Source organism: Oncorhynchus mykiss, chromosome 22, assembly GCF_057628025.1.
Source record: "Oncorhynchus mykiss isolate SJ-2025 chromosome 22, ASM5762802v1, whole genome shotgun sequence".
In the NCBI taxonomy this organism is placed as follows: Eukaryota; Metazoa; Chordata; class Actinopteri; order Salmoniformes; family Salmonidae; genus Oncorhynchus; species Oncorhynchus mykiss.
In genome coordinates, this window is record NC_143043.1 from 53,558,254 (window position 1) to 53,583,583 (window position 25,330).

General features: G+C 41.7%; 1 protein-coding gene and 1 long non-coding RNA gene across 2 annotated transcripts in view; one reads left to right on the forward strand and one right to left on the reverse strand.

The window, feature by feature from the left end:
- LOC149972915 (uncharacterized) overlaps positions 1–25,330 on the forward strand; it is a 1,172,247-nt gene that overhangs the window by 60,453 nt on the left and 1,086,464 nt on the right. The window lies entirely within an intron of this gene.
- Positions 20,490–23,930, reverse strand: LOC110501960 (tubulin alpha chain). The gene is made up of 4 exons (XM_021579838.3): positions 23,866–23,930; positions 22,471–22,693; positions 22,196–22,344; positions 20,490–21,922 (listed from the first exon to the last, which is right to left on the reverse strand). Exons 1-4 carry the CDS (start codon positions 23,866–23,868, stop codon positions 20,945–20,947), a joined length of 1,353 nt encoding a protein of 450 aa, XP_021435513.2. The 5' UTR covers positions 23,869–23,930; the 3' UTR covers positions 20,490–20,944.

The following is a 25,330-nucleotide window of genomic DNA, read 5'->3' on the forward strand; positions in this document are numbered from 1 at the left end:
CACGTTCAGTGAAATGTCTTTCTCGCTAGCTCTAACTCCAACAATGCAGTCATCAGTAACAATGACAAGGTAGAACAAAAACACGTGATACATTAAGAGATCAACTACAGGGAAATGTCAATTAAATAATGTCTTTACACGTTAAATGACACACTGAAGTAAATATATAATGGAGTGGAGGGATGAACATGAAGGTTAAAAGCAATTTCAGACAGTTTAAATTGCATTGTAATGTATTGTAGTGTATTGTAGTGTATTGTAGTGTATTGTAGTGTATTGTAATGTATTGTAGTGTATTGTAATGTATTGTAGTGTATTGTAATGTATTGTAGTGTATTGTAGTGCATTGTAGTGTATTGTAATGTATTTTAGTGTATTGTAGTGTATTGTCGTGTATTGTAGTGTATTGTAGTGTATTGTAATGTATTGTAGTGTATTGTAATGTATTGTAGTGTATTGTAATGTATTGTAGTGTATTGTAGTGCATTGTAGTGTATTGTAATGTATTGTAGTGTATTGTAATGTATTGTAATGTATTGTAGTGTTTTGGAATATAATGTATTGTAGTGTATTGTATTGTAATGTAATGTATTGTAGTGTATTGCAGTGTATTGTAATGTATTGTAGTGTATTGTAGTGTATTGTAATGTATTGTAATGTATTTTAGTCTATTGTAGTGTATTGTAATGTAATGTATTGTAGTGTAATGTATTGTAGTGTATTGTAGTGTATTGTAATGTATTGTAATGTATTTTAGTGTATTGTAGTGTATTGTAATGTATTGTAATGTATTTTAGTCTATTGTAGTGTATTGTAATGTAATGTATTGTAGTGTAATGTATTGTAGTGTATTGTAGTGTATTGTAATGTATTGTAATGTATTTTAGTCTATTGTAGTGTAATGTATTGTAGTGTATTGTAATGTAATGTAATGTAATGTAGTGTATTGTAGTGTATTGTAATGTATTGCAGTGTATTGTAATGTATTGTAATGTATTTTAGTCTATTTTAGTGTATTGTATTGTAATATAATGTAATGTAGTGTATTGTAGTGTATTGTAATGTAATGTAATGTAATGTAGTGTATTGTAGTGTATTGCAGTGTATTGTATTGTATTGTAATGTATTGTAGTGTATTGTACTGTATTGTAGTGTATTGTATTGTATTGTAATGTATTGCAGTGTATTGTATTGTAGTGTATTGTACTGTATTGTAGTGTATTGTAGTGTATTGTAATGTAATGTATTGTAATGTATTGTAGTGTATTGTAATGTAATGTATTGTAATGTATTGTAGTGTATTGTAATGTAGTGTTGTAGTGTATTGTAAGTTATTGTAGTGTATTGTAGTGTATTTTAGTGTATATTAGTGTATTGTATTGTATTGTAGTGTATTGTTAAGTAATGTATTGTAGTGTATTGTAATGTATTGTAGTGTATTGTAATGTATTGTAGTGTATTGTAGTGTATTGTAATGTAATGCATTGTAGTGTAATGTATTGTAATGTAGTGTAGTGTATTGTAATGTAATGCATTGTAGTGTATTGTAATGTAATGCATTGTAGTGTAATGTATTGTAATGTAGTGTAGTGTAATGTATTGTAATGTAGTGTAGTGTATTGTAATGTAATGCATTGTAGTGTATTGTAATGTATTGTAATGTAGTGTATTGTAGTGTATTTTAATGTAATGTATTGTAATGTATTGTAGTGTATTGTACTGTATTTTAGTGTATATTAGTGTATTGTAATGTAGTGTAATGTATTGTAGTGTATTGTAGTGTATTGTAGTGTATTGTACTGTATTGTAGTGTATTGTAGTGTATTGTAATGGAATGTATTGTAGCATATTGTAGTGTATTGTAATGTATGGATTGTAGTGTATTGTAATGTATTGTAATGTATTGTAGTGTATTGTAGTGTATTGTAGTGTATTGTAATGTAATGTATTGTAGTGTATTGTAATGTAATGTATTGTAGTGTAATGTAGTGTATTGTAATGTATTGTACTGTATTGTAGTGTATTTTAATGTATTGTAGTGTATTGTAATGTAATGTATTGTAGTGTATTGTAGTGTATTCTAATGTATTGTAGTGTATTGTAATGTAATGTATTGTAGTGTATTGTAGTGTATTGTAATGTATTGTAGTGCATTGTAGTGTATTGTAATGTATTGTAATGTATTGTAGTGCATTGTAGTGTATTGTAATGTATTGTAGTGTATTGTAATGTATTGTAGTGTAATGTAGTGTATTGTAATGTAATGTATTGTAGTGTATTGTAGTGTATTGTAATGTATTGTAATGTAATGTATTGTAGTGTATTGTAATGTATTGTAGTGCATTGTAGTGTATTGCAGTGTATTGTAATGTATTGTAATGTATTGTAGTGTAATGTAATGTAATGTATTGTAGTGTATTGCAGTGTATTGTAATGTATTGTTGTGTATTGTAGTGTAATGCAGAATCAATCATAAATCTATTACTATAAGATCACTGTGATTAAGTGAAAGTAAAATCTGATTTTTTTTTTAAATACATGAGGGAAATTGTCAACCCGATTTAGCAAAATGACATTTAAGCAAAGTCATTGGCTACGCTAGGCTATCCTGGATGTATTCGGCTGAATAGTGTGACCACTATCTTGAGTGTATGATACTAATACTGCACGTCATCTTGCAAATTCTTTATTTTTTTTTTATTTTTTTTACCTTTATTTAACCAGGCAAGTCAGTTAAGAACAAATTCTTATTTTCAATGACGGCCTGGGAACAGTGGGTTAACTGCCTGTTCAGGGGCAGAACGACAGATTTGTACCTTGTCAGCTCAGGGGTTTGAACTCACAACCTTCCGGTTACTAGTCCAACGCTCTAACCACTAGGCTACCCTGCCGCCCCTCTGACATTTGACGACAGATCGTTATTTATGACCCTGTATCTTTAAGAGCAGAGGACCAGAGAGGAAAAGGTCTTGTTCCTGTGGGCCACCCCTCCTCCTCTCCCCTTCCCCACCTCCTCCTCTCCCCTTCTCCCCCCTCCTCCTCTCCCCTTCTCACCCTCCTCCTCTCTCCTTCTCCCCCTCCTCCTCTCTCCTCACCCCTTCTCCCCCCTCCTCATCTCCCCTTCTCCCCCCTCCTCCTCTCCCCTTCTACCCCCTCCCCCTCTCTCCTCACCCCTTCTCCCCCCTCCTCCTCTACCCTTCTCCCCCCTCCTCCTCTCCCCTTCTACCCCCTCCCCCTCTCTCCTCACCCCTTCTCCCCCCTCCTCCTCTCCCCTTCTCCCCCCTCCTCCTCTCCCCTTCTCCCCCTCTCTCCTCACCCCAATCACCCCCTCCTCTCCCCTTCTCACCCTTCCTCCCTTCTTCCCCCTCCTGCTCTCTCCTCACCCCTCCTCCTCTCTCCTACCCCCTCCTGCTCTCTCCTCCCCCCTCCTCCTCTCCACCCCTGGACCCTCTATCCCGCCCTCCTCCTCTCTCCTCATCCCTCCTCCTCTCTCCTCTTTTTTCCCTCCCTCTTTTTCTCTTTCCTCCCCCACCCCCAGTCCAGCTGCACACTCATTGCAGTGTAACAGCGTGAGATATCTCTCACACATACCCTAAAATCTGTAGAGAAAATGGCTAACATCACAGATCGCTCCTCCCTGTTCTCCTTTGTGCTCAATCATTCCATCCTCCTCTCAGAATGGCAGAAATGATTGTTTTTTAAATCACAGAACATCCAAATGATCAGTAATTCATGTTTTTTTTTTTCCCCGGAAGCTAAGAGGTTTTCTATTTACACAGTGGATAGTTCATTACCAAGTAGAACAATGACTAAATAGATAGACATTAGAACACTGAAATCTGACCCACATTTGATGCATGGCTATAGATGATTCTGTCACGAGAATATTTGTTTACCAAAATGATACAATATAAATATTTAAACCAGTATAAACAGTGTATATATAGCATCTAAAAGGGAAAATGCAGAGAATCACATGGTATTTTTGTAACAGAATAATCACCATCATACACATTATTTTCCTCCAAATCCGTCCTTTACAATCATCAGCCTTATCTAAGCCCATCATTGAATATGAACGCCATGTGAAAGAAAGAATGAGAGAACGAATTAAGAAAAAGGGGGATTTTATCATCTACGTCAGCAGTCAGTACTCACCATTTTGTCTGGTTTTTCTTTTTCTTCACAGGCTGACGTTTAGGATTCAGAAGAGAAGGCAGAACTGCAGCAGGAAGGAAGGGGTGGGAGTTTTATATGCCGTGGGGGGGGGGGGGGGCAGACAGCCCCAGCAGGAAGCTACAGCAGAGTCTGGTTGGTGGTGGAAGAGAACAGGGAAGTCCCTCCTTCTTTTAACAGACAAAGGCTGATGAAAGCTGACTCTCTATAAAGAATTATAGGTATAGAGAGCAGTAACAATGGCGTATTTTTGTAGACACTAACTCCTCCATGGCTTATTGGTCAAAGCCTATAGGTTTAGGGGTTTTGACGGGGGGTTGTTTTTTTGGGGGGGGTGAGATAAACGTTGAACATAAGGTCTGTGGTAAAACAAAGGCTAAAGAGATCTGATACATTGTGTTTCTATGAGATAATCTCCATCGGCTAATGTTACTTTTTTTGTGAATTTTGAAGCGTTTTTGTCATCAAAACAAGCACATAGATGTTATAATAATGTTAATGTTAACAGACTGATATTATCTCATAGAAACAAAGCATATCAGATCATCTAAGCCTGTGTTTCACCGCAAACCTTATATTCGGCATTTAGTCCAAAACCCCATTCATTTCCCCATTCATTTCTCCATTCTTTTCCCAATTCATTTCTCCATTCTTTTCCCCATTCATTTCCCCATTCATTTCTCCATTCATTTCCCCATAGCGAAGGTACTACATCGGGTGTGGTCATTTCCCCATTAATTTCCCCATTCATTTCTCCATTCATTTCCCCATTCATTTCCCTATTCATTTCTCCATTCATTTCCCCATAGCGAAGGTACTACATCGGGTGTGGTCATTTCCCCATTCATTTCTCCATTCATTTCCCCATAGAGAAGGTACTACATTGGGTGTGGTCATTTCCCCATTCATTTCCCCATAGAGAAGGTACTACATCGGGTGTGGTCATTTCCCCATTCATTTCCCCATAGAGAAGGTACTACATCGGGTGTGGTCATTTCCCCATTCATTTCCCCATAGAGAAGGTACTACATCGGGTGTGGTCATTTCCCCATTCATTTCCCCATAGAGAAGGTACTATATCGGGTGTGGTCATTTCCCCATTCATTTCCCCATTAATTTCCCCATAGAGAAGGTACTACATCGGGTGTGGTCATTTCCCCATAGAGAAGGTACTACATCGGGTGTGGTCATTTCCCCATTCATTTCCCCATAGAGAAGGTACTACATCGGGTGTGGTCATTTCCCCATTCATTTCCCCATAGAGAAGGTACTACATTGGGTGTGGTCATTTCCCCATAGAGAAGGTACTACATCGGGTGTGGTCATTTCCCCATTCATTTCCCCATAGAGAAGGTACTACATCGGGTGTGGTCATTTCCCCATAGAGAAGGTACTACATCGGGTGTGGTCATTTCCCCATTCATTTCCCCATAGAGAAGGTACTACATCGGGTGTGGTCATTTCCCCATTCATTTCCCCATAGAGAAGGTACTACATTGGGTGTGGTCATTTCCCCATAGAGAAGGTACTACATTGGGTGTGGTCATTTCCCCATAGGGAAGGTACTACATCGGGTGTGGTCATTTCCCCATAGAGAAGGTACTACATCGGGTGTGGTCATTTCCCCATTCATTTCCCCATAGAGAAGGTACTACATTGGGTGTGGTCATTTCCCCATTAATTTCCCCATTAATTTCCCCATAGAGAAGGTACTACATCGGGTGTGGTCATTTCACCATTTATTTCCCCATTCATTTCCCCATAGAGAATGTACTACATCGGGTGTGGTCATTTCCCCATTCATTTCGCCATTCATTTCCCCAATAATTTCCCTATTCATTTCTCCATTCATTTCCCCATAGCGAAGGTACTACATCGGGTGTGGTCATTTCTCCATTCATTTCCCCATAGAGAAGGTACTACATCGGGTGTGGTCATTTCTTCATTAATTTCCCCATAGAGAAGGTACTACATCGGGTGTGGTCATTTCCCCATTAATTTCCCCATAGAGAAGATACTACATCGGGTGTGGTCATTTCCCCATTCATTTCCCCATAGAGAAGGTACTACATCGGGTGTGGTCATTTCCCCATTCATTTCCCCATAGAGAAGATACTACATCGGGTGTGGTCATTTCCCCATTCATTTCCCCATAGAGAAGGTACTACATCGGGTGTGGTCATTTCCCCATAGAGAAGGTACTACATCGGGTGTGGTCATTTCCCCATTCATTTCACCATAGAGAAGGTACTACATCGGGTGTGGTCATTTCCCCATTCATTTCCCCATAGAGAAGGTACTACATCGGGTGTGGTCATTTCCCCATTCATTTCCTCATTAATTTCCCCATAGAGAAGGTACTACATCGGGTGTGGTCATTTCCCCATAGAGGAGGTACTGGTCTGTGAGGCGTTTGACACATCCCACCTGTCAGATACTCCTCACTGTTTAATTGACTGATTCAACACAAGATCCAAGATGGCGTAGCAGTCAGACGTCTTTGTCCTGTCGTGTCCCTTGTATATATCATTTTACATATTTTTTCTTAGTATATCTTTTAAAATATTTTGCTAAACCTCAAGATCTAAATACTCTCCTGCAACCCGCCTCACCCAATGTGGCGTGGATCTGCTTTTTTCCCTAAAGTATTTATATTTACTTCGGATCTGGAATCCCTCAACTGAAGCTAGCCAGCTAACTACCAGCTATCAGTCAGCAAGCCATTGCCAGCGGTCATCTCTCGCCATTTCGAACAACGTGACTCTAACCAGAGCATAACGGAGCTATTATTTTTATCCTCGGATTCCTACCACAAACTGAACATTTTCATCTGGATCTTCACAACTAGCTAACCTCAATCTCGGATGACTACTCCTGGCTAGCGTTTCCTTCCCAGAGCAAGCATCAATTAGCTTGAAGCTAGCCCGGCCAGGGCTCCTGTGCTACCACCGAAGCATACTCCTGGGCTACAATATCAGGACCCCTTCTACAGCCGGTACGGGGCATGGAACCCCGCAGATCCCCTACGACTGGAATACCGACATAATCTGCCCGAGGACTCCAACATGCCCCTCAGACGGGAAGTCCGCTGAAGGCCCATTCTGCTAACCAGCTAGGCCTGCTAGCTACCTAGAGCTACTTAGAACCCTACTAATTCCACGACTGGTCTATCGACGTCACCGCAAGAAGAGGCAAAAACAGACTTACCCACATTGCGACGTCCCCCAAAGGCTAACTTTCTAGCCTCGGCTATCTGCTCGCTTGCTAACCCGGTCTGCAAACTGCTAGCTTTCCGGGCCCGGTCTGCTAACTGCTAGCTTGCCTGCCCGGTCTGCTAACTGCTAGCCCCTGCTAGTCCCTGCTAACTGCTTGCTTGCTAACCCGGTCTGCTAACTACTAGCCCCTGCTAACTGCTTGCTTGCTAACCCGGCCTGCTAACTGCTAGCTTGCCTGCCCGGTCTGTAACTGCTAGCCCCTGCTAACTGCTAGCTTGATAACCCGGCCTGCCAACTGCTAGCTTGCCCCAGTCTACTAGCTGCTAGCTTGTTTAGCCCCGGCCTACTAACTGTTAGCTTGTTAGCATCGGCCTGCTAACTGTCTGAATCGCCGTGTCCCCAGCCAGCCCAACCACTCACTGGACCCATATGTTCACTTGACTACGCATGCCTCTCTCTAATATCAATATGCCTCGTCCATTACTGTCCTGGTTAGTGATTACTGTCTTATTTCTCTGTAGAGCCTCTAGCCCTGCTCAATATGCATTAACCAACCATGTTGTTCCACCTGCTACATATGCGATGACATCACCTGGTTTAAACATCTCTAGAGACTATATCTCTCTCATCATTACTCAATGCCTAGGTTTACCTCCAATGTATTCACATCCTACCTTACCTTTGTCTGTACACTATGCCTTGAATCTATGCTATTGTGCCCAGAAACCTGCTCCTTTTATTCTCTGTTCCGAACATGCTAGACGGCCAGTTCTTATAGCCTTTAGCCGTACCTTTATCCTACTCCTCTTCTGCTCCTCTGGTGATGAAGAGGTTAATCCAGGCCCTGCAGTGCCTAGCTCCACTCCCACCCCCCAGGTGCTCTCATTTGGACATCCATACCTGGATCTCACAGCTAGCTAGCTGCTATCCGTGTGACTATCGGCTTTCGTCGATTCCGGAGCTAACATCAATTGTTCCGGAGCTAGCCAGCTGAAGAGTTTCATCAATCACTCCTGGGCTGCAGTCACCTATCCGGACCCGTTTTGCTGCCTACGCGGAGCCCCACCGGGCCTTCACAGCTGGACTGCCAACGTTGTCTACCCGAGGGAGTTGTCCGGCTGGCTCCTCCGGCGCGACGTTGCCTGGGCGCCCATCTGCGGCCTGCTAGCCGTTGGCTATCTTATCGGCTGCTATCTGAATAGACAATCGGACAATTTTTATTTTATTTTTAATAATTTATTTTTCTTCTTGGGCCTCTATAACTATATCTATTGTTTTTATTTTTGTTGTTGTTGTGTCATTTGGATTAATCCCCTCTACCACACGGAAACCCACTAATCTACTGACGGAACATAAGAGGTGGCTAATAACAGACCTCCATCCTATGCTAGCTTGCTACCGATTTAGCTGTCTAAATCGCCGTGACCCCCAACCAACCTCTCCACTCACTGGACCCTTTTGATCACTCGACTAAGCATGCCTCTCCTTAATGTCAATATGCCTTGTCCATTGCTGTTCTGGTTAGTGTTTATTGGCTTATTTCACTGTAGAGGCTCTAGTCCTGCTCATTATACCTTATCCAACCTATTAGTTCCACCACCCACACATGCAATGACATCTCCTGGTTTCAATGATGTTTCTAGAGACAATATATCTCTCTTCATCACTCAATACCTAGGTTTACCTCCACTGTATTCACATCCTACCTTACCTTTGTCTGTACATTATACCTTGATGCTATTTTATCCCCCCCAGAAACCTCCTTTTACTCTCTGTTCCAGACGTTCTAAACGACCAATTCTTATTGCTTTTAGCCGCACCCTAATTCTACTCCTACTCTGTTCCTCTGGCGATGTAGAGGTGAATCCAGGCCCTGCAGTGCCTAGCTCCACTCCTATTCCCCAGGCGCTCTCTTTTGACGATTTCTGTAACCGTAATAGCCTTGGTTTCATGCATGTTAACATTAGAAGCCTCCTCCCTAAGTTTGTTCTATTCACTGCTTTAGCACACTCTGCCAACCCAGATGTTCTAGCTGTGTCTGAATCCTGGCTTAGGAAGACCACCAAAAATTCAGAAATTTTAATTCCAAACTACAACATTTTCAGACAAGATGGAACTGCCAAAGGGGGCGGTGTTGCAATCTACTGCAAAGATAGCCTGCAGAGTTCTGTCCTACTATCCAGGTCTGTACCCAAACAATTTGAACTTCTACTTTTAAAAATCCACCTCTCTAAAAACAAGTCTCTCACCGTTGCCGCCTGCTATAGACCACCCTCTGCCCCCAGCTGTGCTCTGGACACCATATGTGAACTGATTGCCCCCCATCTATCTTCAGAGCTTGTGCTGCTAGGCGACCTAAACTGGAACATGCTTAACACCCTAGCCATCCTACAATCTAAACTTGATGCCCTCAACCTCACACATATTATCAATGAACCTACCAGGTACCTCCCCAAAGCCTTAAACACGGGCACCCTCATAGATATCATCCTAACCAACTTGCCCTCTAAATACACCTCTGCTGTTTTCAACCAAGATCTCAGCGATCACTGCCTCAGTGCCTGCATCCGTAATGGGTCAGCGGTCAAACGACCTCCACTCATCACTGTCAAACGCTCCCTGAAACACTTCAGCGAGCAGGCCTTTCTAATCGACCTGGCCGGGGTATCCTGGAAGGATATTGATCTCATCCCGTCAGTAGAGGATGCCTGGATATTTAAAAAAAATGCCTTACTAACCATCTTAAATAAACATGCCCCATTCAAGAAATTTAGAACCAGGAACAGATATAGCCCTTGGTTCTCCCCAGACCTGACTGCCCTTAACCAACACAAAAACATCCTATGGCGTTCTGCATTAGCATCTAACAGCCCCATGCTGTTCAGGGAAGCTAGAAACCATTATACACAGGCAGTTAGAAAAGCCAAGGCTAGCTTTTTCAAGCAGAAATTTGCTTCCTGCAACACTAACTCAAAAAAGTTTTGGGACACTGTAAAGTCCATGGAGAATAAGAACACCTCCTCCCAGCTGCCCACTGCACTGAAGATAGGAAACACTGTCACCACTGATAAATCCACCATAATTGAGAATTTCAATAAGCATTTTTCTACGGCTGGCCATGCTTTCCACCTGGCTACTCCTACCCCGGTCAACAGCACTGCACCCCCCACAGCAACTCGCCCAAGCCTTCCCCATTTCTCCTTCTCCCAAATCCGTTCAGCTGATGTTCTGAATGAGCTGCAAAATCTGGACCCCTACAAATCAGCCGGGCTAGACAATCTGGACCCTTTCTTTCTAAAATTATCTGCAGAAATTGTTGCCACCCCTATTACTAGCCTGTTCAACCTCTCTTTCGTGTCATCTGAGATTCCCAAAGATTGGAAAGCAGCTGCGGTCATCCCCCTCTTCAAAGGGGGTGACACTCTTGACCCAAACTGCTACAGACCTATATCTATCCTACCATGCCTTTCTAAGGTCTTCGAAAGCCAAGTCAACAAACAGATTACCGACCATTTAGAATCTCACCATACCTTCTCTGCTATGCAATCTGGTTTCAGAGCTGGTCATGGGTGCACCTCAGCCACGCTCAAGGTCCTAAATGATATCTTAACCGCCATCGATAAGATAACATTACTGTGCAGCCGTATTCATTGATCTGGCCAAGGCTTTCGACTCTGTCAATCACCACATCCTCATCGGCAGACTCGACAGCCTTGGTTTCTCAAATGATTGCCTCGCCTGGTTCACCAACTACTTCTCTGATAGAGTTCAGTGTGTCAAATCGGAGGGTCTGCTGTCCGGACCTCTGGCAGTCTCTATGGGGGTGCCACAGGGTTCAATTCTTGGACCGACTCTCTTCTCTGTATACATCAATGAGGTCGCTCTTGCTGCTGGTGAGTCTCTGATCCACCTCTACGCAGACGACACCATTCTGTATACTTCTGGCCCTTCTTTGGACACTGTGTTAACAACCCTCCAGGCAAGCTTCAATGCTATACAACTCTCCTTCCGTGGCCTCCAATTGCTATTAAATACATGTAAAACTAAATGCATGCTCTTCAACCGATCGCTACCTGCACCTGCCCGCCTGTCCAACATCACTACTCTGGACGGCTCTGACTTAGAATATGTGGACAACTACAAATACTTAGGTGTCTGGTTAGACTGTAAACTCTCCTTCCAGACCCATATCAAACATCTCCAATCCAAAGTTAAATCTAGAATTGGCTTCCTATTTCGCAACAAAGCATCCTTCACTCATGCTGCCAAACATACCCTTGTAAAACTGACCATCCTACCAATCTTCGACTTTAGCGATGTCATTTACAAAATAGTCTCCAATACCCTACTCAACAAATTGGATGCAGTCTATCACAGTGCAATCCGTTTTGTCACCAAAGCCCCATATACTACCCACCATTGCGACCTGTACGCTCTCGTTGGCTGGCCCTCGCTTTAAACTCGTCGCCAAACCCACTGGCTCCATGTCATCTACAAGACCCTGCTAGGTAAAGTCCCCCCTTATCTCAGCTCGCTAGTCACCATAGCATCTCCCACCTGTAGCACACACTCCAGCAGGTATATCTCTCTAGTCACCCCCAAAACCAATTCTTTCTTTGGCCGCCTCTCCTTCCAGTTCTCTGCTGCCAATGACTGGAACGAACTACAAAAATCTCTGAAACTGGATACACTTATCTCCCTCACTAGCTTTAAGCACCAACTGTCAGAGCAGCTCACAGATTACTGCACCTGTACATAGCCCACCTATAATTTAGCCCAAACAACTACCTCTTTCCCTACTGTATTTAATTTATTTATTTATTTTGCTACTTTGCACCCCATTATTTTTATTTCTACTTTGCACATTCTTCCATTGCAAATCTACCATTCCAGTGTTTTACTTGCTATATTGTATTTACTTTGCCTCCATGGCCTTTTTTTTGTCCCTTCTCACCTCATTTGCTCACATCGTATTTAGACTTGTTTATACTGTATTATTGACTGTATGTTTGTTTTACTCCATGTGTAACTCTGTGTCGTTGTATGTGTCGAACTGCTTTGCTTTCTCTTGGCCAGGTCGCAATTGTAAATGAGAACTTGTTCTCAACTTGCCTACCTGGTTAAATAAAGGTGAAATAAAAAATTTTTAAAAAAATTGACTTCTGTAAACGTAAAAGCCTTGGTTTCATGCATGTTAACATTAGAAGCCTACTCCCTAAGTTTGTTTTACTCACTGCTTTAGCACACTCTGCCTACCCAGATGTCTTAGCCGTGTCTGAATCCTGGCTTAGGAAAACCACCAACAACCCTGAAATCTCCATCGCTAACTATAACATTTTCCGCCAAGATAGAACTGCTAAAGGGGGCGGTGTTGCAATCTACTGCAAAGATAGCCTGCAGAGTTCTGTATTACTATCTAAGTCTGTACCCAAACAATTTGAGCTTCTACTTCTAAAAATTCACCTTTCCAGAAACAAGTCTCTCACTGTTGCAGCTTGCTATAGACCTCCCTCTGCCCCCAGCTGTGCCCTCGATACCATATGTGAATTGATTGCCCCCCATCTATCTTCTGAGCTCGTGCTACTAGGTGACCTAAACTGGGACATGCTTAACACCCTGGCCATCCTACAATCTAAGCTTGATGCCCTCAATCTCACACAAATCGTCAATGAACCTACCAGGTACAACCCCAAATCAGTAAACACGGGCACAACTCATCCTCCAAATACACCTCTGCTGTTTTCAATCAAGATCTCAGCGATCACTTCCTCATTGCATGCATCAGTAATGTGTCTGCGACCAAACGACCACCCCTCATCACTGTCAAACGCTCCCTGAAACACTTCTGCGAGCAGGCCTTTCTAATCGACCTGGCCGGGGTATCCTAGAAGGATATTGATCTCATCCCGTCAGTAGAGGATGCCTGGATATTCTTTAAAAGTGCCTTCCTCACCATCTTAAATAAGCATGCCCCTCTCCAAAAAAATTTAACTAGGAATAGATATAGTCCTTGGTTCACTCCGGACCTGTCTGCCCTAGACCAGCACAAAAACATCCTGTGCCGTTCTGCATTAGCATCGAATAGCCCACCGTGATAAGTAACTTTTCAGGGAAGTTAGGAACAAATATACACAGGCAGTTAGGAAAGCTAAGGCAAGCTTTTTCAAACAGAAATTTGCATCCTGTAGTACTAACTCAAAAAAGTTCTGGGACACTGTAAAGTCCATGGAGAATAACAGCACCTCCTCCCAGCTGCCCACTGCTCTGAGGCTAGGAAACACTGTCACCACCGATAAATCCACTATAATTGAGAATTTCAATAAGCATTTCTCTACGGCTGGCCATGCTTTCCACATGGCTACCCCTACCCCGGTCAACTGCCCGGCACCCTCCACAGCAACCCGCCAAAGCCCCCACCATTTCTCCTTTACCCAAATGCAGATAACTGATGTTCTGAAAGAGCTCCAAAATCTGGACCCCTACCAATCAGCAGGGCTAGACAATCTGGACCATCTCTTTCTAAAATGATCTGCCAAAATTGTTGCAACCCCTATTACTAGCCTGTTCAACCTCTCTTTCGTATCGTCTGAGATTCCCAAAGATTGGAAAGCTGCCACGGTCATCCCCCTCTTCAAATGGGGTGACGCTCTAGACCCAAACTGCTACAGACCTATATCTATCCCTGTCTTTCTAAGGTCTTCAAAAGCCAGGTTAACAAACAGATTACTGACCATTTCGAATCCCACCATACCTTCTCCGCTATGCAATCTGGTTTCAGAGCTGGTCATGGGTGCACCTCAGCCACGCTCAAGGTTCTAAACGACATCATAACCGCCATCGATAAGAGACATTACTGTGCAGCCGTAAGGCTTTCGACTCTGTCAATCACAACATTCTTATTGGCAGACTCGACAGCCTTGGTTTCTCAAATGATTGCCTCGCCTGGTTTACCAACTACTTCTCTGATAGAGTTCAGTGTGTCAAATCGGGGGGCCTGTTTTCCGGACCTCTGACAGTCTCTATGGGTGTGCCATAGGGTTCAATTCTTGGACCGACTCTCTTTTCTGTATACATCAATGATGTTGTTAGACTGTAAACTCTCCTTCCAGACTCACATTAAGCATCTCCAATCCAAAGTTAAATCTAGAATTGGCTTCCTATTTCGCAACAAAGCATCCTTCACTCATGCTGCCAAACATACCCTTGTAAAACTGACCATCCTACCAATCCTCGACTTCGGTGATGTCATCTATTAAATAGCCTCCAAAACTCTACTCAACAAACTGGATGCAATCTATCACAGTGCCATCCGTTTTGTCACCAAAGCCCCATACTCTACCCACCATTGCGACCTGTACGCTCTCGTTGGCTGGCCCTCGCTTCATACTCGTCGCCAAACCCACTGGCTACAGGTTATCTACAAGTCTCTGCTAGGTAAAGCCCCGCCTTATCTCAGCTCACTGGTCACCATAGCAGCACCCACTCGTAGCACACGCTCCAGCAGGAATATCTCACTGGTCACCCCCAAAGCCAATTCCTCCTTTGGTCGTCTTTCCTTCCAGTTCTCTGCTGCCCATGACTGGAACGAATTGCAAAAATCTCTGAAGCTGGAGACTCACATCTCCCTCACTAGCTTTAAGCACCAGCTGTCAGAGCAGCTTACAGATCACTGCACCTGTACATAGCCCATCTGTAAACAGCCCATCTACCTATCTCCTCCACATTTTATTATTTTAGTATTAGTATTTTAGTACATTTTAGTATTTATTTATTTATGTTGCTCCTTTGCATCCCAGTATCTCTACCTGCATATTCATCTTCTGCCGATCTACCTTTCCAGTGTTTAATTGCTATATTGTAATTACTTCGCCACCATGGCCTATTTATTTCCTTAACTTACCTCATTTGCACTCACTGTATATAGATTTTGTTTTCTTTTGTTCTACTGTATTATTGACTGTATGTTTGGTTTATTCCATGTGTAACTCTGTGTTGTTCTATGTGTCGAATTGCTACGCTTTATCATGGCCAGGTCGCAGTTGCAAATTAAAACTTATTCTCAACTAGCCTACCTGGTTAAATAAGGTGAAATAAAACACCCAATATACAAGTTATCCTAAATAACAGCTCACTTTCAAGAAAATACAAAAATAAAATAATTGATTATTTATTTTTCTCATTCGACCAATTACATTGTATAAAAGACACGTTATGATAACAGCACATTTCTCTGTTATCTACAAGATGCTGATGGAGTCCTGATTCGAAATCATAACCAAAATCATAACCAAAATCCCAACCAAAATCATAACCAAAATCACAACCAAAATCACAACCAAAATCACAACCAAAGTCACAACCAAAATCACAACCAAAATCATAACCAAAATCACAACCAAAATCATAACCAAAATCATAACCAAAATCATTACCAAAATCATTACCAAAATCATTACCAAAATCATTACCAAAATCATTACCAAAATCATAACCAAAATCACAACCAAAATCACAGCCAAAATCATAACCAAAATCATTACCAAAATCATTACCAAAATTGTAACCAAAATCATTACCAAAATCATAACCAAAATCACAACCAAAATCATAACCAAAATCACAACCAAAATCACAACCAAAATCATTACCAAAATCATAACCAAAATCATAACCAAAATCATTACCAAAATCATAACCAAAATCATAACCAAAATCACAACCAAAATCACAACCAAAATCACAACCAAAATCATTACCAAAATCCCAACCAAAATCCCAACCAAAATCCCAACCAAAATCATAACCAAAATCACAACCAAAATCACAACCAAAATCATAACCAAAATCATAACCAAAATCACAACCAAAATCATAACCAAAATCCCAACCAAAATCATTACCAGAATCACAACCAAAATCACAACCAAAATCACAACCAAAATAAGTTTAGTGGTGTAATCTTCAAATGGTAGGCTTACAGTCGTCACGGACAGCTTGAAATTAAGAAACTAGAAATGGGGGGGGTCTTAATAAAAAGTAAACAAATTGACAGATGACAATGAACCTATTGTTTTAAACGATACAAACAACACTAGTCACTCCTTCTCCCTGCTCTTTCTCTCATGAAGTCATAGACAGCTGAATGGTATGAAGAAACTACGTTTTTTTTTTACAGGAACATCTGTACAGTTTTCCCCCCTCCAAAAAAATCTGTGTTACCAAGTGTGAAGGGAGGCCTTCACAGGGTGCCAGCCATCTCTGTCTAGAGGGGGCTGAGCATGAGAGAGGGGATGTATGACATGTTTATTTATAAGTATTTATCCTGCATTCTACTGGGCAGTAGCATCCTAATCTATTTTACAACAACGTACAGTTATACGCATAATTTAATCATTTGATCGTGATTCATTATTGATATTTATTTGCATAAATGGGAGTTGTGTTTTAATGTCATTGTGTTGTGTTATCATTTTGTTCACTCCAAATTTAAGAGTTGTTACAGATGAAAGGTCTTTTATTACAGATGAATGTTTGTTAAATCAGTGGTTCGCAACAGTTTTTTCCTCAGGACCCAGTCGCCTCAGTCGCGATCCAATATTTGAATCGCAGGGGGAAATTGACCAAAATGCATTCTGGTAAACAATTTCTAATGATGTATTGACAATACATTTAGCAATGATGAATAACTAGAAAATTCTTGATGACGAATGTTGGTAAACTCGCCCGTTTGAGACCAGAAAATCAACCATTTTGAGACCACAAAATCAACCATTTTGAGACCACGAAATCAACCAAACCCTCCGGTTTGAGACCATAAAATCAACTATTTTGGGACCTCAAAATCAACCAAACCCGCCGGTTTGAGACCAAAAAATCAACCGTTTTGAGACCACAAATCAACCATTTTGAGACCACAAAATCAACCATTTTGAGACCACAAAATCAACCATTTTGAGAACACAAAATCAACCACTTTGAGACCAAAAAAATCAACAATTTTGAGACCACAAAATCAACCATTTTGAGACCACAAAATCAACCATTTTGAGACCACAAAATCTACCATTTTGAGACCACAAAATCAACCATTTTGAGAGCACAAAATTAACCATTTTGAGAGCACAAAATCAACCATTTTGAGACCACTAAATCAACCATTTTGTATCTGTCCCATTATGACGTTTGTGACAGCACGGGCAGCGCCATTGAGGCCATCACCATTTTAAAGTAGTACGTTTTCTTCTTTTTTGGTATGTAAAAAAAATGTCAAGCAAATATTGCCGATTTACCACCACCTGCAGTGCTGGAGTCCTGAAACACATCTTGTGTCATTTATTTATTGTGGCCAGTAGATGGCAGTAATATAGTTTAAAGCCATTTACAAAACATTACAACCCAATTTGAAGAAGAAAATGCTCTGATCATTGGTAGATCGCTACCACATCACAGGAATCTCCACCCAGCTGACTACTTTAAAATGGTGGAAGCCTTTAATGGCAATGTCCATGCTAAAACAGGTCATTTCCAAGTAGAGATATCTATGGTGCCAGTCCTTAGTGTTCCACATTCTGCACCACTACTGTAACATTAGGTTACAGTGCCACCTACTGGTTACAGATGATAATATTAGAGCTGAAACGTGTCACTGCTTGGTGTATGTGATGTTTGCTAGGTGGAAATGTTAAGAGAAAATAGCCCATTCACATCAGAGTATAGAGACTATAGGCAAATAATACGAGTATCTGAAACCAAGTTTGCTGCTGGAGAGGCTACCAACCAAGGGAGATACATCTCAAATTGTAATCATTGTGATGGAAATGTTATACTTGTGCTTTTCTATTTACCAATTTCTGTGTTCTACATTTGTGCTTTTCTATAAACCAATTTCTATGTTTGTGCAAGTGACTGACTAAACAAATCCTCACTATCAGTAGCTGCAATTTGGCAGTACGCCCAGACCTTGTTTGGAAAATGTAAGATATGCCCTGAACTAAACTGTTGTTCTGGTCTGTCCTCTCTCTCTTACTCTCTCGGTTATGGTGAAGGTGACCACAGATGGTGTGTAGTTGCATGGAAGGGATCATTTGACCAAGAATAGTGTGAACCTCAACACCCCCTCTAACCGGCTGAATGGCAACAATAGTGTTCGGTATGATCCTTCACCACGTCTCCCATGAGACTTGAGTCCGAGCCAGCAACCTGCCTTTTTCTCTCAGGAGTGTGACATGGGGTCCATGTGGAGTGAGCATGGAGAGACCCAGTCCAAACGTCTCTCATGCTGCTGGTGTACCGGTCGGATTCATGGACAAAGACATAGCGGACTGTAAAGGACAGTGGGGGCTCAGGTGAGAGACATTATTAAGGGCCACCCACTTCGAACATGTGCCATTAAAAAGGACGAACTGAAACACTGTCTGAAGAAGAACATGAACAAAGGAGTCCAGAAGGATGAGGGAGATTTAGGTGTAGGGATGATTGTGTAGGTCTGCACACTGCGAAATGTATAGTAATTTAAGACTAAGAATGTATTGAGATACCCAATCTGTCATTGCAACAAATGGAGGCCATGATGAGAAAAGTAAAATGCTAGAAATATAAGTTATCAATAGTTATAATTGTGATTTGAAAAGGCGAGGCCCTAATATGTGAGGAGAGCCACTAGATTGTAGCTTGAGCTAACCTTGCCCCAATCTTATTCTTATCAAGGTCGGTGTGAAACTGTTACAACATGTGTTCTCTCTCTTCCCTGTGAAATGCTATTAACATGCTGTAAGGTGATCTGTGCCTCTCTGGCTGATAAGATCTTCAGCAGCTATCGTGTTTTCTGCTCCTCCAGAGGATGGAGAGTTAGATGCCAACTCTGGATGAGCTCCCATTTCCCCCCTGTAGAAACGGACGATGGGTAATGATTGAAAGTTGTTTTCATTTAACAACAATTGTTATTAAACCAGGTTTCCTATTGTGACTTAAGTTGATGTCCCAGGGACAGTTAGTGAAGAGCATTGCTCAATTCAAACCCGAGTCGTGTTAAGAGATATGGAAGCAATGGTTAACATTGAGCCATTTATTCACCTCAATACTCACTCCCATTAATAGAAGTATAGCCTTTATTATAATTGTAATATTACCATACTATTTGGATTATACAACCCAGAATGAAGGGTTTGAAGTTATGAAGTGTCTTGTTTTTTTTCTCTCTCTGTGTTGATTTCCCCTACTTTAATAGGAGTATCGAATATTTTGATATAGAAGCTAAAAATGTAAATGTTTACATTGAAATGTAATGATTATTATCACACAAGTGATGATTAGGTGCGGCAGGGTAGCCTAGCGGTTAGAGCGTTGGACTAGTAACCGAAAGGTTGCAAGTTCAAATCCCTGAGCTGACAAGGTACAAATCTGTTCCCAGGCCGTCATTGAAAATAAGAATTTGCTCTTAACTGCCTTTAAATAAAGGTCAAATGAAGTTATGAAGTGTCTGGGTTTGAAGTGTTTACATTGCCTGTCAATAGCAGGGATTCGAACTTGCAACCTAGGAGTATCGAATATTTTGATATAGAAGCTAAAAATCTAAATGTTTACATTAAAATGTAATGGTTATTATCACACAAGTGATGAGGATGGAATGAGGATGGAATGCGGATGGAATGAGGATGGAATGCGAATGACATTTTATACTTGTGCTTTTCTATTTACTAATTTCTATGTTCATGCAAGTGACTGGCTGAACGAATCCTCACTATCATTAACTGCAATTTGGCATCATTTGAGAATGAAAGATCTGTTTCAAGACCTCAGCTTAGAGAGAAGAACCCTTGTGAGGTATCGGTCTGTCACATGTTTTGAACCAGTGTTGGTCGGGTCACATTAATGAAACAAAATGGTAATGATGAATTATGCAAATATAACTTGTGTGTGTGTGTGTATAGCCGTTTTTAGGACAACTGCCGGGACTGCCCCGGCAGAGCTCCTGATTGACGTGTACTATGGTGCACTGAGTTGGATGGAACCTCTCCACTGAGCTGGTAATAAAGATTCATTTAAGATTGAATTTGAGTCTCCCTGTGGAAGACTTTCCACAACATCAGCATTAACCAGTTTGGCAGAAATGTATTCAAGTTTAATTCCTACCAAATGTCAATAGCTGTCATCAAAATATCACTTAGGCTAAAAAGGATGCAGTGATGTCTACCTGAAACACATCTTGTGTCATTTTTTCTATTTCAGTAGGCTACAACCAAATTTTCACAGGTGGGGGTCAGTTCCATGAAGCAACTCCTACATTGACTGGTAGAACTTACTCACTCACGGTGAACTCATTAACGGCTGCTGCAGAAGTTCAACAGATTTGCCAAAAAAAACAAACTCGTTTCACATTCTATTTTTTTTTTTTTTGTCTAGACAAGAGACGTGGCGTGTTTATTGAGAATACACACAACATGACTAGATGTAACAGAGACTGTTAACACTGCAGTGGGGAATGTGTTGCTGTCATGTTAAGTGTAGGACTCCAACAGTGTTGGAATGTAAGGTGGCAAAGCATGTTTAGCCTTTTAATATTCCTCTCCCTCCTCATCCTCTTCTCCCACGCTGTCAGTGCCCACCTCTTCATAATCCTTCTCCAGGGCTGCCATGTCTTCTCTGGCCTCGGAGAACTCTCCCTCCTCCATGCCCTCACCAACGTACCAGTGCACAAAGGCTCTCTTGGCATACATCAGGTCAAACTTGTGGTCCAGACGGGCCCAGGCCTCGGCGATGGCTGTGGTGTTACTCAGCATGCACACAGCCCTCTGGACCTTGGCCAGGTCTCCTCCAGGAACCACTGTAGGGGGCTGGTAGTTGATACCCACCTTGAAGCCAGTGGGACACCAGTCCACAAACTGGATACTCCTCTTGGTTTTGATGGCAGCGATGGCAGAGTTGACATCTTTGGGAACAACGTCACCACGGTACAGGAGACAGCAGGCCATGTATTTGCCGTGACGAGGGTCACACTTCACCATCTGATTGGCCGGCTCAAAGCAGGCGTTGGTGATGTCAGCGACTGACAGCTGCTCGTGATAGGCCTTCTCAGCGGAGATGACTGGTGCATATGTGGCCAGTGGGAAGTGGATACGGGGGTAGGGCACCAAGTTGGTCTGGAACTCTGTCAGATCAACATTCAGGGCTCCATCGAAACGCAGGGAGGCAGTGATGGAGGAGACGATCTGACCAATGAGCCTGTTGAGGTTGGTGTATGAGGGACGCTCAATGTCAAGGTTCCTACGGCAGATGTCATAGATGGCCTCATTGTCCACCATGAAGGCACAGTCAGAGTGCTCCAGGGTGGTGTGAGTGGTCAGGATGGAGTTGTAGGGCTCCACCACAGCCGTGGACACCTGAGGAGCTGGGTAAACGGCAAACTCAAGCTTAGACTTCTTTCCGTAGTCGACAGACAGACGTTCCATCAGCAGGGAGGTGAAACCAGAACCGGTGCCTCCTCCGAAGCTGTGGAAGATGAGGAACCCCTGGAGACCTGTACACTGGTCAGCCTGAATGGAGAAATGGTACAATAACATTGTTAGATGTTACCTTATGTTATAGCAGTAAGAAGAGAATGGAGAACCTGTTTCCATGTTCTACCTAGAACCATAAAGGGTTCTTCGGCTTGTCCCTGTAAGATAACCCTTTAATGTTCCAGATATAACTTTTTGACCATTTTAAAATGCTTTCTTCCATAGAGAAGGTTTCTGAAGAACCTTCTAGAATGAAAAAGGTTCTGTGTAGAACTCGAGTTAGAGGCCTGTTTCAGAATGACGACTCACCAGTTTGCGTGTCCTGTCCAGCACAATGTCAATGATCTCCTTGCCGATGGTGTAGTGACCGCGGGCGTAGTTGTTGGCAGCATCTTCCTTACCAGTGATCAGCTGCTCAGGGTGGAACAACTGACGATAGATACCTGTCCTCACCTCATCTGAAAGACAAAGGTAGATTTAGAATATCCTAATAGTTTGAATATGAGGAATATCTTGGGACAGAATATCAAATCATTCAAAGCTTGTAAACCATAATCTCCAGGATTTCAGGAGTCTCCTCTTACCGATGACAGTGGGCTCCAGATCTACGAAGATGGCACGGGGGACATGCTTTCCGGCTCCGGTCTCACTGAAGAAGGTGTTGAAAGAGTCGTCTCCACCTCCACGAGTCTTGTCACTGGGCATCTGTCCGTCCGGCTGGATCCCATGCTCCAGGCAGTACAGCTCCCAACAGGCGTTACCCATCTGGACTCCGGCTTGGCCCACATGCATGGAAATACACTCACGCTGAAAGAGAGAGAAGGTACAAGACATCAACTACATGGAAACTTGAATCAAAATAGTGATGTGCACTTGTATTGTAGGTTTAAAGCTGTTTCAGAGTATAAATGAGTAAACTAACATAACATGTATATTTTTAAGATACTGCTAAAGACAACCTTGCTTTCACCATCTCACTTTTATTGTCCTTATTTATTTTAATCTCCATCTATGTAGCATCTATCTATCTATCTATGAAAGTAATATAAATGTCCTCATGGGAAAGGCCTGGATTTGACTGAACGGTGAATTCAGTATGGCCACCCATTTAACAAATGGGACATTTAAGCAAATTGATTGGCTAGGCTATTCTGCTGTGCCACCATCTTGCAAATCCTCTATCTGCCGTTTAACCACAGCTCGTCATGCATGACCCTGTATCTTTAAGAGCAGAGAACCAGGGTGAAAAGGGAGTGCCTCGTTGCCCCCCCCTCCTCCCGCCATCCGGGCCAGCTGCCCACCCATTGCAGTGTAAAACAGCGATAGCTACATAAAATGGCAACCATCTCAGACTGCCCCTCCCTGTTCTCCTTTGTGCCTCCTCATGTCGCATAGAACACCCCCCCCCCCCCCCCCCCCTGGTAAAAATCAGCAATTCAATGTCTTTGCCCTGAAGCGAAGAGGTGTTCCATCTACACAGACGGTCATTGTTATTCCTACTTGGAACACCGACATCTAACCCACATTTGATGTATGACTACAGATGATTCTGTCACAATAAAAAATAAATAATAATAATAATTTGACCTAAATTACATGTATCATTATATCAGTTGAATACATAACACTTTTCATATCGCCATATGAAAAAGAGGAAACGCATTAATCAGTTGATAATATCATAAGGGCGGGAATCAACGCAATTGCGCATTAGGTTGGGTGAGCCTACCAAGCGGATATGTACTTACTGCATTCGTTTTGACTAAAACAGTCCGTTAGAAATACTATCTAGTACGATTAGTACACAGTATGTCGTTTTTTTAGAGCAGTAGCAAATAGTTTTCGGACCATGGTCTTTATGTACAGAATCCATCGTCCACATGCTTTTCAGATTGATCTAATCATATACTTTTTTTTTAATACGAATACCATGTGAAATAAAGATTATTTTATTATCTACATCAGCAGTCAGTACTCACCATTTTGTCTGGTTTTCTTTTCCTTCACAGGCTGACGTTGAGGATTCAGAAGAGAAGGCAGAACTGCAGAAGAAAGGAAGAGGTGGGGGTTTTATAGACCGGGAAGCAGACAGACCGGCAGGAAGCGACAGCCGTCCGCTTGGCGGGAGAGACTGTTGGTGGGTCATTCTGGCATTTAGGAAAAATCGTTTAGAATCGTTTTTTAAATTGAAATGTATTTGAGTACATCTTCCCATCCTAAATCAACTAATATGGCAGTTGACTTACTTAACATAATTTGTACCATTTTGAAGGGCACGAGATGCTCAACTCTACGGTCCATTAACCCTTTTTTTAAAGTATTTACTAAAATGATATATGATCAATTATTTTGCTCACAATGTTATTTACCTTCATTTAAATTGACTAACACCAAGTGGCACCACATGACATACTAAAAGGGTGTGATTAGCTAAGAATTTTCTCTAATATTGAACCCTCACCAATAACAGTTTGCCTCTGGAGGAAATGCTCAAGGATCTTGTATATCTTTGTAATTAGGGATTTAAGGCAGTAACAACATTGACATAAAAGTGAGGAACAGACATTATGCTAGTAAATAGGTATTTTAATCGTCTTCTTTGTTGTTATTGATATTTACAATATCAAATACGTTTATTCACTATCATTCAAAATAATATATTGATTTCTCTAAATCCACAGAACATGCCACTTCAACTCTACACATCAGTACTAGAACAAGCCAATTTGCTTACTCTAAGTTCTTGCGTATGTTTAAAATGCCTAAACATAACGTTGTGCAGTATAAAGGACTTGCATTATGTTTTATCATTGATGAACAGTTCAATATGAACAAAAACATGTATAATGAATAACTATTTGTCATTTTAAAGTGTTTTTCATGGTTGCAAAGGCAAGGAATGCAAATGACACCACATTCAAGAACAACCGCTGGTATGAAAATAACAAGGAAGTCCCTCCCTCTTCTCACAGAGAGGCTGACTGGCTGACTCTCTCTCTCTCTACGCAGATACAAATTTGGGGTATTGAGCTGTGGGATAGCATAGTCAGTGCTCTCCGGGATCCTTGGGACGTTCCTACCCTTATATAAACCATTTTAACTTAAATTGGGTAGCAGCTACTCTTCCTGGGGTCCAAACACATTAATAAGGCACTTACATTACATATAAAACTGAAAAATAAAACAGTACATCATATAACATTACTACACCACTACATATCTACAATACAAAATGTTTAATACCACCATACAACAATATTACAATATGCAGGGCATTCAGAAACTATTCAGACCCCTGGACTTTTTCCACATTTTGTTACGTTACAGCCTTATTCTAAAATTGATTCAATTGTTTTTTTTTCTCTCACCAATCTACACACAATACCCCATAATGACATCACAATACCCCATAATGATATCACAATACTCCATAATGATATCACA